Here is a 15,047-nt window from a genome sequence, read left to right as displayed (position 1 = left end):
TGTCTTTTCATGGCTTGATAACTTTTTTTTTTTAAAGCACTAATAGTCCATTTTATGAATGTACCACTTTTAATTTATCCATTCACCTACTGAAGGACATCTTGGTTGCTTCTAGGACAATTATGAGTAAAGCTGTTACATATGTTCATGTGCAGGTTTTTGTGTAGACATAAGTTTTCAGCTCTTTTGGAAAAATACCAAGGAGTGTGATTCCTGGATCCCATGGTATGTTTAGTTTTGTAAGAAACTGCCAGACTGCCTTCCAAAGTGGCTGTATCATTTTGCATTCCCAGCAGCAGTGAGAGTTCCTGTTGCTCCACATCCTCACCAGCATTTGGTGTTGTCAGTGTTCTGGATTTTGGTCATTGTGATAGCAGTGTAGTGGTATGTCATTGTTTTAATTTGCATTTCCCTGATGACATGATGTGGAGCATCTTTTCATGTGCTTATTTGCTACCTTTATATCTTTATTGAGGTGTCAAGGTTTTTCGCTTTTTAAAAAATTCGGTGGTTGTTGGGTTTTAAGAATTTCGATTTTTTAAAAAATAGATTTTTTTGTTTAACATGTTTATTCCTGTTTCCTCTAGTGTCTTGCTATCCGAATTTACCTCATGTTTAGGACCTATTAGTAGTAAAGCATGAGCCCATCATGAATTCATAAGACTAAGATATGATTTTTGAATTAGGAATTCTGAGTATAGTGGAGGAAAGGAGACAGGCAAACACAAGTAATGAATTTAAAAAATTACATTTAGGATTACTAACACAAAAGTGGAAAGGAATGAGCTTAGGGATGAGATTTATTAGGAAAGGATGGATCTACCCAGACCACACTGGGAATCTAGTCCTTGAATCATGGGCTTTGGCAGATGGAGATGGAAAGGGGAACAGCATAACTAAAAGAATGAAAGTGCTAGGCAATAGCAAACTGATGAAGGAAGTTGTTTTGGGAGAAAACACAGTAAAGATAGTCTGGGGTTGCCAGATTGTAGAGCTTTGATTGCCAATGGCTGAGGATGTTGATTTTAACATGCCGTAGGGAGTCATTAAAGGGTTTTGAGAAGGGGAGTGACATAATCCATGTGCTTTATCTAGAAAATGAACAATGTTATTGCTCTGCCAGCTAGACCTTGAGAAGGAGTTGAAACTTTGTAAATTTCTTTTTTACAGGTTGCCAATCCTGGCATGTCATAAAAGCTTTTTTCTTTCAGAACTTAAAATATGTTGTTCCACTGTCTTACGGCTTGCATTGTTTTCAACAAGTCTCCTATCATCATCTCCCTTCCTCACTGCTTACCGGGAGGATTTTCTCTTTGTCTCTGATTTCGATGTGTACTGACTGGTGCAGTTTCTTTATGTTTCTTGTCCTTTGAGGTTTACTGACTTTGGATTTGTGGGATTATAGTTGTCAACAAATTTGGAAAAAAGTTAGCCATTAGTTTTTCAAATATTTCTGTTCTCTTTTTTTGGAGACTTGTATTACAAATATTAGGGCACTTGGGGTTCTCCCATAGATTTGTCTTTTCTCTTGCTTCATTTTAGATAGTTTATATTGTGGGTGTTTACATTTATTGATACTTTCTATGTTTAATCTGTTATTCCCATTCAATGTATATGTTATCGCTAGAAGTTTGATTTAGTTATATTTTCCAGATCTCTCCTTAACATGCTCATGCTTTCCTCTATCTTCTTGGACATAGGGATTATAGCTGGAATAACTGATTTAACTTCCTCACCTAGTAATTCTAATTTATGTGTCATTTCTAGGTCTGTTTCTTTCCCCCTTATCATGGTCATATTAACCTGCTGCTTTGCGTGCCTGACGATTTTTAATTGGATGCCAGACATTATGAATTTTACTTTTCTCGAGTACTGAAAATTTTTGCTTTTTTTTTTTTACATATTTTTGAGCTTTGTTGTAGGATGCAGCTAAGTTACTTAGAAACACTGATTCTTTTTTTCATCCTTGCACAGGGGTCATGCTAATCTTCTCTGTATCGTTCCAATTTTAGTATATGCTGCTGAAGAGAGCCCAGGAAACATTGATTCTTTAATGCTTGCTTTTTTGAGTTTTTTTAGACAAGACCAGAGTAGCCTTTAGATAAGGGTATTTTTTTCTTCTCTAATACTGAAGTAGTCAATACCTTTCTGAGTACTCTGTGCCCCAGGTATTATGAGGTTTTTCCACTCTAGAGCTATTCCTGGCCCTTTGTATGCTGTGGGGATTTTCTCCTTTACCTTTCCAATGATTCATTCCTTTGGCCTCTGGCAGTTTCCTTACATGCTTACACTGATCATGTGGAGATTCACGGGAAGCTACTGCAGATCTCTGGAGCTCTTTATATGGCCCATTGTATTGCACTACTCTGCCCATGAATTCTAGCCACTTTTGGCTTTGTGGTATTCTCAATTCTGTCTCTTCAACTCTGGAAGACTCTTGGGCTCATTTGGGTTCCCCCTCTCTACTCTGTGTCTTGGACGCGCTATACACAGTAGATTGAGACAGTCCTAGAAGTCATCTTGTTTGTTTTACTTCCCTCAGGGACCACTATCCTATGCTACTACCTGTTGTCCATTGTCTGAACTTCTTGTTTCACATATTTTGTCCCATTTTTTTAAGTGTGAGGATATATCTGGAGTAGAAATTAAATTCACTTTTTAAATAGTGTGACTGTTTGAGCCAGTACTTCCACATCATAATCTTTGTTTTATTTTAAAAACAATGTAACAACAGCAAACACATCCAGCGTAAGAAATAGAACATTTATATTTTATTTTCAAAAAATTGATTATTGCGCGTTATTCTTTCAGATGAATTTTAGAATCATCTTGTGAAAGTCTTTAAAAAATTCTTTTGGGATGATTTTGATTGAATTGCAGTGGTCATGGAACTTTTTTGCTGAATATCCCTGAACACTCCACTGAATACACTTTGGGAATAGCTACTACATGGAATTCTGAAGGTTTTAGCTCTGGAGAAATGACTTTGGTTTTACACTTAATAGGAAAATGTTTAGTTTAGTAGGAAAACTTCAATTTACCTTTAGACTGGTTTTATCAAAGTTGTAGAAGAGTATCAGAGTGGAAAACAAAATAATATCAATGTGATTATGGCCTTTCCTACCTATGTTTAAAGTTTTCTTTGGTACTAAGATTCTTAGGAGGAGGCTGTGATCAAGTTGTGTAAATATAATACTTTCAGGAACTAAAGGTTAAACCTCAGACCATCATATAAAATATAAGAGGTTTTTCAGTTGGTGGCTAATGGTCATTACTTTCCATTGACTATATAGTAATTATAATCTAATGTCTGTATTAAATTTACTTTTGGAACTGTTTTAGGTAATAAACAGACTTCCACTTTAAATGAGTAGAGAATCTCAGATATAACTTTTAAAGTTTCTTGAGTTAATTGTGGCATATATATTTTCTGAGGTAGTTGATTATAATTTTATCTAGAAAATAGCATTTATAGCCTGAACAGAAAATTAACAGATATCTTTTGTTAATTAACTTTTTGAGGGACTTAAAAATTTTTTTTACATAAACTTTTTTTGATGGGGAGAGACCTAAGTACTTGCTATTTATATAGCTTTGGGTAAAGGATAAGAATGGCAATGAAGAACAAGAAACTGGAGGTCAGTAATAAAATTTTGTGGACACACACAAAAAAAGAAAAAGAAAAAAGAAAAAGAAACTGGAGGTCGAAAGACCAGACAGTTTAGAGATCAGGCATTTGACAAAAGCTGGGTTATTAGAAGTAGAAATGATGGACCGGAATGCAGATTTTTTGGGGAGGAGGGTAAAGTGGGCTGTTTTTGGTGACCACTTACATTGCATGGTAAGGAGAGAAAAAGGAAAAGGACACCACTTTTTGATGCATTTAACCAATATTTTGTACTACCTCCACAGTATGGAAACTATTGGAATAAAATGGTAAGTAAGGTATATTTTTGTCCCCTAAGAACTTTCAGTCTAGTTGAGGACACAGGCACTTATATAGCGTGATAAATGCCATACGTGATGGTGGAATTACCAGGTTCATTAGGAACAAATACGAGAATTACAACTTATCCCAGATGTGAGGGAGTAAGGAGGGGGCTCGTCATCAAGGAAAGTTTCTCAAAGAATCATTGTTTTACCTGGGTCCTCAGAGTTTCTGGGAAGGTGTATGGAAGCGTTAACTGAGAGAGGAAGTAGAAGAAAAGGAACAGATTTCTAAAGAGGAGGGAGAAAGATTGTTTCATTTTGGAAATGTTGAGTTTGAGGTGACCTGGTGGCAGCCAGATAGAAAGTGCTTAGTGCTGTCTGTTGCTTTGGAAGGAATTGTGTTGTGACATAACAATATTTGAAGTCATGGAGTGACAGGGATTTCTTTCTCCAGATGATCTTGCTCCAAATGAGTGAGATAGAGGATGTAAGTCTTTTGCTTATAGGAGATAAAAGTTCTAGAATTACCATGTCAGTAGGTTTGTCCATGTCAAATCATGATCTGGCAAATTATCCTCTGAAAAGGCTGTCGGGGTTTATGCTTCCCATAAGAGTAGATAAGCACATGTGTGTCCCTTTATATCCTTAACGGTGGTTGGCAAAAACGGTATCATGACTTAACATGGCATTTTCTTGATTGTTAGTGAATATTAAAGTTGATTTCCATCCTGAGATTACATAAATATCTCCTGTTTTTCCTGTTTTATTTTAGATTTTGTTTTATGAGATGTCTGACTGTTTCAGACATCTCATCTGTATGCAGATACACAGATAGAAGAATTCATGCAGAGACTAGTTCTATGAAATGGAATAAACTGTAAATGCTATTTTATAGAAAATTAATTTTATAAGAGAAACTGAAATTTAAGGGACAAGAATTATTAAATTTAGGATAATTCTTTTAATACAACAGTTATTTCTTTGAAAAGTGGTGTTTGTTTTTAAGAAAGATCTTTTGAGTGGTTGTTAAAACTATTGTTTTGCCACAGGTTTCCATTTGAGAGTATTGATTTTCTTCTATGAAAGTGACTTGAGCTGAGTGTTAAAATTGAGTGTAGTCCCTGCTGGGAAACCTTGTACCTGGTGAAATGACTTGTATCTGGGATCACTGTCCTGCCAGGGAGACTCCTTTGGACTTTAAATGCTTTTCTCCTCAAAATCAGCCTCAGTGCCCTATAAGATGGCCCTCTGCTGAGGTTTGTGGCGCATGTAATTAGAGGCTTCTGGACCTGAAATTTTCCTGGAGTTTTCCTAAGATTATCTAGTCACCCCTTTGGTTTACTTCTCTCCAAACTGAAGGGTATTAGAGTTCTCCGGATTTTTGAGCTCATTTCTTCTGTATTGCTTCATTGATGTATACGTCAATGTGTGCACGCACAGACACATATTATTCAATTTCTAGATATTAAGAGAGGATTGTATAGTTTGCATGTAGGTAACCATGTGTAACTTCTTTGCTGGAATGAGTAGCAGATTATACCAATACATTAATTGAATAGTCAGTACTTCCTCTCTGGAATATATCAAAATGTGCTTTTTTTATCTGCTGAATTTTTGTGGTTCTGTGTCTAGATTATCTGTCTGATTGATCTATTTGTCCATTACTGCCTTCTTAGCAAATTGTTTTAATTATTATAGTGTAATAGTATGTTTTTATTGTCTAATAAGGCACATTTCTCTTCATTCTCTTGTTTGGTTATTTTTAGTATTTTGCTATTAGAAAACTACTGATAAATACATTCTTGTTTATACCTCTTCCTGTACCACATGGTGGGTAGGGATGAAGTAAGCTAGAATAAAAAAAAAAGTTATTAAGAAAACTATAAGGAAGAGAGACTGTTTATAGTATTTATTGGGGAAAAAAAAAAACACGTATAAATGGACCCCTGCAGTCTTGTTCAAGGGTAAACTGTATATATTTTCAGCATAGCTATGTAACAGAGTCTAAAGTGAACCAGTGTATCTTTATTCCCTCAGGTAATAAGAGGACTATGCCATTATTATTGTTATGTAATCTGTACTTTAGATTTTTCAGTTTATTTACTGGTACTTTGACACACCTTTCTTTTTGTATCTCAGACCATCTGTCTGATCACTATTCTACCTGAAGTCTTCTACCTATAATCCTTTAGAATTCCCATTAAGGAAAGGGTCTTTTTGTGATAAGGTCAGTTTTTGTCTAAAAATGTGTTTTGTCCTCGTTCCTAAGGATAATTTCAGTAATATATAATTATATGTTGACAGTTATTTTTGCTTAGAATTTTGAAGCTGTTTTAGACTTCCGGCTTTTACTGTTGTCAGTGTCATTTCTTTTTATTCTACCTAGGATTCTCTGGTTTTCCTGATTTCAGAGAATTATTTTATCTCTACAAATCTGGGAAATATCTTTTAGAATATTGCCTCTTCCTTATTATTAGTGTTATAAACACAGGTCTTCTCTTCGTTGTTTGTTATTTGTCGAGTGGGCACAAAAGAATATTTGTAAGTTATAAAGATGATACCTATGTACTCACCACCAAATTTTAGGAACTTTATTATTACCTTGGAGTCCTGTGTATATTCCTTTCCATTCTAACCCCCTTTCCCTCCTCTCAAAGGTAAGTACTGTTGCGAATTTTATGTTTATTCTTTCCTTGTTTTATTCATAGTTTTGCTACATATATTTGTATCTTTAGGCAATATTTTGTTTAATATTTTAGTGTTTTTAGCTTTATATAAATGTAATCATTTACATGTATTTTCTACTACTTTCATTGTTTAATATTATATTCTGATGTTTGTCCATATTGCCGCATGCAGCTGCAGCATTCTCATTGCCCCGTCGGGTTTTTCCCATCGTTCTAAATTTTACTTATTTCATTTTTCATTCTAGAAGTTCTATTTTTTTCAAATCTACTCAACCGGTTTTCATTTTAATTTTTGAAGTTTCTCATTAGTAAGCTAAATCTTTAGATTTTTTAAAGCAGATTAAACATACATATTTTCTGTTTTCTGATTTCAATATCTGAAGTCTTTGATAGACTGATTCTGCTGGCTTTTGATTGTGGTATCCTTGTTATGTTTTGTTATTTTGATGCGAACTCATTTTCTTTGGAACTTCATCTTTGAGAACTCTGAAATTCCAGAGAATATTTGGTGATTTCTGTGGGTTTCTTGGGAGGATTACCAACCTGAGAATACTTTATAATAAAGTCTTTACCTGAGTGTTTTCAGATAACATAGTTTAAATTCTGGCCATTAATTTGTGCAAAGGGAAATTTTCTGAGTAGTGACTTAAAGCTAAGGTCAAAACAGTTTTATTGTTCCCTATCTTGAATTATGGCTGGTTCTCTCACCTTTATGCTGCTGATATACCCCTAGTCTAACGGAGTGGTGGGGTGGGGAGGCTTGTAGCTTGCTTTGGCTCTGTTAGCCCTAAGCTTTATCTTCTGCCTCTGGGGATCTCAGAGTGCTGAAAACAAGATCAAGGTCACCAGGACTAGATTTAATAGTTAACTCTCAAGGCCCAAGCCAGTTTACATGTCTTTCAAAAGTCCTACATCTCTTCACTTTTGGCTTTGTCAACTCAGTAATCATCCAAAATGATATATTTACATTTTAACTGCCATTTTTGATCGTTTACAATGGGAGGGTTATTCAGGGAGTTTAGTCTTCTATATATTGAAAATGAAAGATAATTTTAGATGTTTTTTTTTCTGTCTAGTTAATGATGTGTCAGACTCAATTCCTGAGGTTACTATGGATTTGGACATTTTTCATGGATTCTCCTTTTATTGTAGCAGTAATTTTGTAAAATACATTTTTTTTTTTGTTATTGTCTGTGAAGTGTTCTTTGAGAGTCAGGCAATAAGATTAATTGCATTGAACCAGTTTTCAGATAATCATATATTATCCTTAAGACATCTGATTTAATGAAATTTTACTCTCCTAAGGCTGTTTGGGAAATATTTTCTTAGGAGAGAACACCTTAAGACCCAGAAGCACATAAGATGTATTTTTTAGTCTCAGTTTATTTTTGGTGGTGGCTTTTTCTTTTTCTTCTGAGAGATAATAAAGTGTATTGTAATAGAAGTATATCATAATAATGTTATGTTTTAAAAATATTTACAGTGGAAGTATGCACGACTTAACAGCACAAGTGACTAGTGGTCTTCTGCACTTCCCGGAGGTGACTGTTCAAGCCCTTGGAGAAGATGAAATAACATTGGAATCTGTGCTTCGTGGAAAGTTTGCTGCAGGTAAAATAATATTGCTGAAAATGTACCAATTCGATTAATTTGTAAGATAAGTGATAATAAACATCTATTGCAGTATCTTTAATGTGGATGAGAAAAAAATCAGAACCTGGTTGGAGTGGTCCTATATAAATATATAATATCTATAACTACATTTGTAAGAATATACATACTCTAGAACACATTTTTAGTGACTGGAGGAGAATATAGTTCATTTTTCTTTTTTAAAAATATATTTTATATATTTTAATATTGAGTATCTACATTTGGAAAGTAGAAATAATACATAGCTGAGTTTTTTTTTTTTAAATCAGTAAGTTTTATTGAGTCAGTTAGGATTAGAACCTAAACAGTCTTATGAGTAGAAAAATTATGATTTTAGTGTCCTGGATGATACAAAATGTTCACAAAGTCATATCTATTAATTTCATTAATCTGAAAAAGCTCTCAATATATGTTTTAGATTATATAATACAGCAGAAAATCGTACCAAAGGAGCCATTAAATTATGGATTTCGGTCTAATGAAAGATATTGCAGAAGACTTTTCTGAAAGTGAATTTCACAACCATCCTTACTAGTAAGAAGACAGAAAAACATGTCAGTCACTTAGCTATTTACAGTGCTATTCTTTTGGCTATTAAAAGTAGTAACAGTACCTACTATATGCCAGGCACCGTAACAGCTTTTCATTGAGATAAGTATTAGGCTTTTCTAAGAAGCCACTTGTGTGTAGCTGAGAATCAAATAGGCGAAGTAAGTTAATTTTAGTTACATAGATAGCAAGTGGCAAAAATGTGCTTTGAACCTATGTATTTATGGTCCCCACCGTGCCATGCTATTTTCTTTATTTATATAGCTTCCCGTCAGGTATAATTTAGTATATCCTACTGTCTACTTAGCTGTATGAGAAACATCGCAAATTTAGTAGTTAAAGTTACCACTGTCTACTGTTCAAGGAAAAATTCAGGGTCTGTTTTTGATTTTCCTGGTTTACTCACCTCGTCATATCGTACTCATCAACAAGCAGATCCTTTTCTGCCTCTAAGATGAACCTCCAGTCAATCCATTTTTCCTATTAATGGCCACCAACCTAGCATAGCTATCATTTCCCTACTTCTCTCTGCTTCCCCCTTATTGTCTATTCTCTGCATAGCAGCTGGAGTAACATTTAAAAACATAAATCAGATTGTCACTGTCCTGCTTAATACTCTCAAGTTTTCGTTGTATGCAGAGTAAAATCCAAACGTGACTAGTATGGGGCCAAAAAGGACTTCTGATATTTCTATTGTTATGCTACTTATGTCTTGTCTTCTCAGATTTTGAACCCTTTGGGGATAGAATCATGTGTTATATTTTATAACTCCCATAGCACCTACTTTAATGGTATAATGTAGTTAAAGTATAAGCTTTTGAGTTAGACTTGGTATCCACTTCTGGCTCTGATATTTGTTGCTGTGTGGCTAGTTGTTTAACTGAATGGGCAAATTATTTAACTGTAGGAAAGTTTAGCAACTTTATCTCTGTATTAAAGTTTGACAAGGAGTAAATGAGATAATTTATTTAATCACATAGCATGGTGCCTTTGCGGAATGTTTATTATTATTATTTTATTGTTGTTCAATTTATTTTACTAATTTTAGAACCACTCTATTTTATAAATGTTTAGATTTCAATCTGTAGATAATATGTAAAGTTTTATATAAGGAGCTATATATGTTATATATGTAAAAGTTAACTGCTGTTTAGGTTTATTGTGTACATATGATATTAAAATAAAAAGCATTTTTGCTTTTTTTTTTTCCTAGGGAAAAATGGACTTGCTTGCTTGGCTTGTGGTCCACAACTTGAAGTAGTAAACTCTCTAACAGGAGAGCGATTGTCCGCATATAGGTTCAGTGGAGTGAATGAAGAGCCACCTATAGTCCTAGCTGTAAAAGAATTCTCTTGGCAGAAGAGGACTGGATTGTTAATCGGATTGGAGGAAGCCGAAGGAAGCATTCTCTGTCTTTATGATCTTGGTGTATCGAGAGTAGTTAAAGCAGTTGTTCTTCCTGGAAGGGTAGGTACTGTTTAAGATAATGTGGACATTGTTCTGTCAAAACTGAACCCTTACTGGTTACACAGGTGTGTTGTTCACTTTGTGAAAATTCATTGAGCTGTACACTTATAATGAATTTACTTTTATGAATGTGTTATTTTTCATTAAAAAGTTCAAAATAGGTAAAAAATATTACTTTTTCAAAGGAATTTAACATTTGAAATGGAACTTTCTTATTCTCGGTTAGAAAATTAGAAAGTAAGAATAGTGATATGTAAGTGTTCTGATATTCTTTTATATGAAAAGTATCATCTGAGACTTGTTTTCATCTCGTGTTTTATGAGGACACTGAAAGTTTACAAAAATTATATTTATTGCTATGGTATATATTTCTCTTCTCTTTTTTTCTCTTAGTTAGAGACTGTAGTTGACTCTTGAACAATGCAGGGCTTAGAGGCGCTGACACCCTTTACCCACTCCGTCCCATGCAGTTGAAAATCTGCATGTCATTTTTGACTCCCTCCAGAATTTAGCTACTAATAGCCTACTGTTGATTGGAAGCCTTACCAATAACATCAACAGTTGATTAACATATATTTTGTATATGTTTTATAAAGTGTATGCTTACAACAAAATAAGCTAAAGAAAGAAAATGTTAAGAAAATCATAAGAGTACATTTATAGTACTCTACGTATTGAAAAAGAATCACATTTAAGTGGACCCATGCAGTTCAAACACCTGTTATTCACCTATAGCCTTGGAGCAATATGGAAAACATGTCTTCATTATTGCTTAAGTTTTGAATAATGTATTTGAATAGGAGATTCATTTATATTCACCAAAAATATATATATATATATATATATATATATATATATATATATATATGCCTCATATATGCTAGACATCTTATCCAGTAGTAGTTATAGAAGTACTTTGAATTCAGTCTGTTTTTGGGAGGGTTTATTGCTATTCTTCCATACATGGTGAGGAAATGTATTTGTTTATAAATGCACACACAAACACACACAAATATAAAATCATGGAAGAGCAGAATTCTTTATATACATGGTGTGAAAAAATATGCACTTAGATAGACATAAAAATGTATGTATGCATATATATATATATATAGACCGTATATAGTCAAAGAGTTTTTAAAATTAAAAGGGAGCTTAATGACAAAATAATGTTTTTACAGTTGAAGAAACTGACCCAGTGGGCTAATGTGGGGCTCTGAAGTAATTGATAGCATGGTATCTTATATATACTTGCCAGTGGTGATGATTTTCAAGGCAGAATTAATTTAGCAATATATTGAGTGCTGTGTGCTAGATTTTGAGGCTAAATGGTTGAATTGAACTTGGTCCATGCTATCAGAAAGCTTGTACTCTAGCAGAAGAAGGGTAATATGCTTACAGCATAATTATAATACTTCTATAAAGTCAAGCATTTGAATTTGGAAGACACCTGAATTATTTCTACTCAGAAAGATTGGACATTTCAGGTAAAGAGACCAGCATGTAAAAAGTCACAGTATATGGAGTATTGGAAAACTAGACTTATTTAGAATGGCTGGGGGAGAGGGGAAGTAGGAAGTCGGAGCCAGAAATGGTGAGGATTGAGATTATAATGGCCTTGTTTGCAGTTAGGGGCCTCCTCCAAAATTCTGTAAAAAGCTCCTTGGATTGGGGTAGTTCAGGTCATTAATGATGATGAACTGAATTAAGGAAATGACAGTAGAAACAGACTGGGACAGCTTCAACATATATTCAGGAGGTAACATGGACAGGATTTGTTGATCATTTGGGTCAGAAAAACTTGAGAAGAAACTTAATCTAAGTTCCTGGTTGCTCATTTGGGTGGATGGCTGGATATCACATGGAAGAGGGAATATAGAAGAAAAAATTGGGAGAGTGGTGATAGGTAACTTCAAAAGAAGTTCAGTCAACTGTTTCTTTTACTTGTTTAGAGCACAGCGTCTCCTAAAATTTGTTTGCTTTTAATTGCCTTATTTTAAAATTAATTAAGGTAGCATTATCAATTACTTCATATTGTGTTTGTATGAGTAATGCAAGCTGTGATTCCTTACCCCTCACTGAGGAAATTGAAGAGAATATGCTTTAGTATTTATACACATTATTACCATAATTTAGAAAAGGAAGACAACTCATGAAATTACGTCTTTCAGAATTAGAAACACTGTGGAATGTTTTGTGTACAAATGAAATATAGACAGCCACACTTTTGTCTATAATAATAAATTGAATCCTGAAATTAAAGTTTATCTTATATTAATGCATAAACCATTGATAATGAATGAATTCTTTCTAGGACATCTATTGATATTATAGTAGAAATCACCAAATACTGATATATTATATTTAATTAATAAGAAACAGAAGGAAAGCTAAATATAAAATAAAATAGAGTATTAGGTACACACATGTAAAATGTGATTCATGAGATGAAGGGGGGGAATATAACTCCATAATGTAGCTGAAGTATGATTTTCTTTAAATAACTTCAGTCCTTGTTGAATGTGATTTAGTCACTGCTAAAGTTTTGTGTGAAGTCCATTATAATATAAACCTTTTGAAGAATATTAAATCTCTTAAGGCTTTAAGTCATAGACAGGACTTTTGTTTTAAAGTAAACAAAAATTTTCTGGAATAATTTATTTTTACTCTTAAGAGAAGAGGCTATATAATCATAGAGTAGCTGGTTAAAATGAGCTTTAAAGTGAGAAAAATCTAGGTTTGCGTTTTACACTTAATGAATGTGTGACTTGAATAATTCAGCCAAACTTTCTAAGCCTCTGGATGTTTCATCTTTAAACAGGTATAATTACATACAGTCCAATATCAAAGGGTTATTGTGAATATTAAATGAATCAATTACCACAATGCTTGGCTTATATTAAACTCAATAAACATCAGTTATTCCAACTGCATGATTTGTTATATATTGAAATAATGGTGTAATTCCTTTTGGAAAATTTCATTGTTATTCAGATTTGCAAATTCAAATGCAGATTTATGATTTTAATATTAGAAAATGTTTAAATCTATTATAACCAGCTTTAACCTCAAAATATGTTTTTAATTGTATTTTCTCATTTTATATAAGAAAAGCAAATCATATATTCTACTTTCTAGGTTACAGCAATTGAACCTATAATTAATCATGGAGGAGCCAGTGCAAGCACTCAGCATTTACACCCAAGTCTACGCTGGCTTTTTGGTGTGGCAGCTGTGGTAACTGATGTTGGACAGATCCTTCTTATTGACCTGTGTCTGGATGACTTGTCATGCAGTCAGAATGAAGTAGAGGCGTCAGGTAATCATTCTTTGCTTGAAACCCAAAATTGAGCACTTGAATAGTCTGATGTAAGGGATTGATTTTTTAAAATTGTCAAAAAATTTTTTATAGAAACTTTTTAATGTATCTTTGTTTCTCTTATTGTATGGACCTGTTGTTTGGGGCACTGAATACTTTTCGCATGTTAGTCTGTTTTATTAAGTGTTCATATACTAAAATAGATCTTGAAAGAGTTAGGGTTATTGGTTTACTTGTTTTCAGATACACATTTGCATAATATCTAGTAAATGTCAGAAGAAGGGCTAAAGGTTTAAAAATCTTGATCCTTATCAGACAGTATAAAATTATCCATCCACGTAGGATCTAGCTTGGTGTTTTTGCATGCTGTTTATGTTCCTGTGGTGAGACCAAGACAAAAAAAATAATTTATTAGGAAATAACAGAGTAATTGAAAGTCTTCCCTCACAAAATAACATCCTGAAATAGAACTAACGTTACTCAAATTCAAAAAAAGTGAAGACATTTTTTTCCCATTTAATACTAATGCTCGTATTTGTAAATGTACTCTTTATCAAGTGCTTTCATGCTTTTTTTTTTAACGACGTGAATCTTATTTGATTGGTTTATGAAGGGAGGAGAGCTAACTTAAAAACTTTTAAAACATGTATAATGCTTATAAAGATTCAGGAAAGGGCCATTTGACCTTGAGGACCCTCTTGAATTTTAAAGCGGTGGTGTAATATTGCAGATCTATTCATTTATGGATTAGCTAAGAAATCGAGATGACCAGTATTTTATCCCAACTTATAAAATGCATAACTAATAAAAAATTTGATAAGTAATAAAACATTAAAACTGCAAGTGGTAGAAATTATATTTGACCAGAAATTAACTGAGGAACCAGACCATCTGAACTAAATTTATTTGTTTATTTATTTATTTATTTTCTAGCAGTAAGGTATATATATATTTACACTGTGTTCACCTCCTATAGTTAGATCTCTTTCTGTCACCATATATTTGACCCCCTTTACTCTGTCTCCCTCCTTCTTCCCTCCTCATCTGGACTAAATTTAAATCCGCAAAATAAGAACTGAAAAAATTTGATTTGGTAAAAATAATGGCCACATTTGCACATAAAAATAATTCTCATAGTAATAAAAAGATTATACCTTAAATTTTGATATGTATAAAGATCTGATTGATTAATAAAATCTTGGGTAAAGTTTAAATGAAAAGAATTGATTAGCAAAAATAACAGTAAAATGAATTCATAGTATATTAGAAATGGTTTAGTCTTTAGAGAAAATCGATAAAGAATTTAACTAGTCTTGAAGTTTTGTTACAGAGTGTGTTCTGTAGATGTTATTATAGGTATAAGGCTAATTAATACGCTGTATTCATAATTAAAACTTCAGATCAAAAAGTTAAAACATCTTTTATTTCAGAAGTCAACAATC

The 15,047-nt window shown here is 33.2% G+C and overlaps 1 protein-coding gene and 1 non-coding gene across 2 annotated transcripts in view; one reads left to right on the top strand and one right to left on the bottom strand.

The window, feature by feature from the left end:
• The window catches only part of AHCTF1 (AT-hook containing transcription factor 1), a 68,559-nt gene that overhangs the window by 2,018 nt on the left and 51,494 nt on the right, over positions 1-15,047 (top strand). The window contains 3 exon segments of the mRNA XM_039883261.1: positions 8,101-8,228; positions 10,033-10,286; positions 13,425-13,605. Coding sequence (XP_039739195.1) covers positions 8,108-8,228; positions 10,033-10,286; positions 13,425-13,605 — 556 coding nt within the window. The 5' untranslated portion in view covers positions 8,101-8,107.
• On the bottom strand, positions 1,929-2,032 carry LOC120619409 (U6 spliceosomal RNA). Its single transcript, XR_005657497.1, has one exon. It is a non-coding gene; the product is annotated as a U6 spliceosomal RNA (small nuclear RNA).

The sequence above is a fragment of the Pteropus medius genome, unplaced genomic scaffold, assembly GCF_902729225.1.
Source record: "Pteropus medius unplaced genomic scaffold, Ma_sr-lr_union100, whole genome shotgun sequence".
Taxonomy (NCBI): Eukaryota; Metazoa; Chordata; class Mammalia; order Chiroptera; family Pteropodidae; genus Pteropus; species Pteropus medius.
This window is presented reverse-complemented; position numbering and strand designations above follow the sequence as displayed.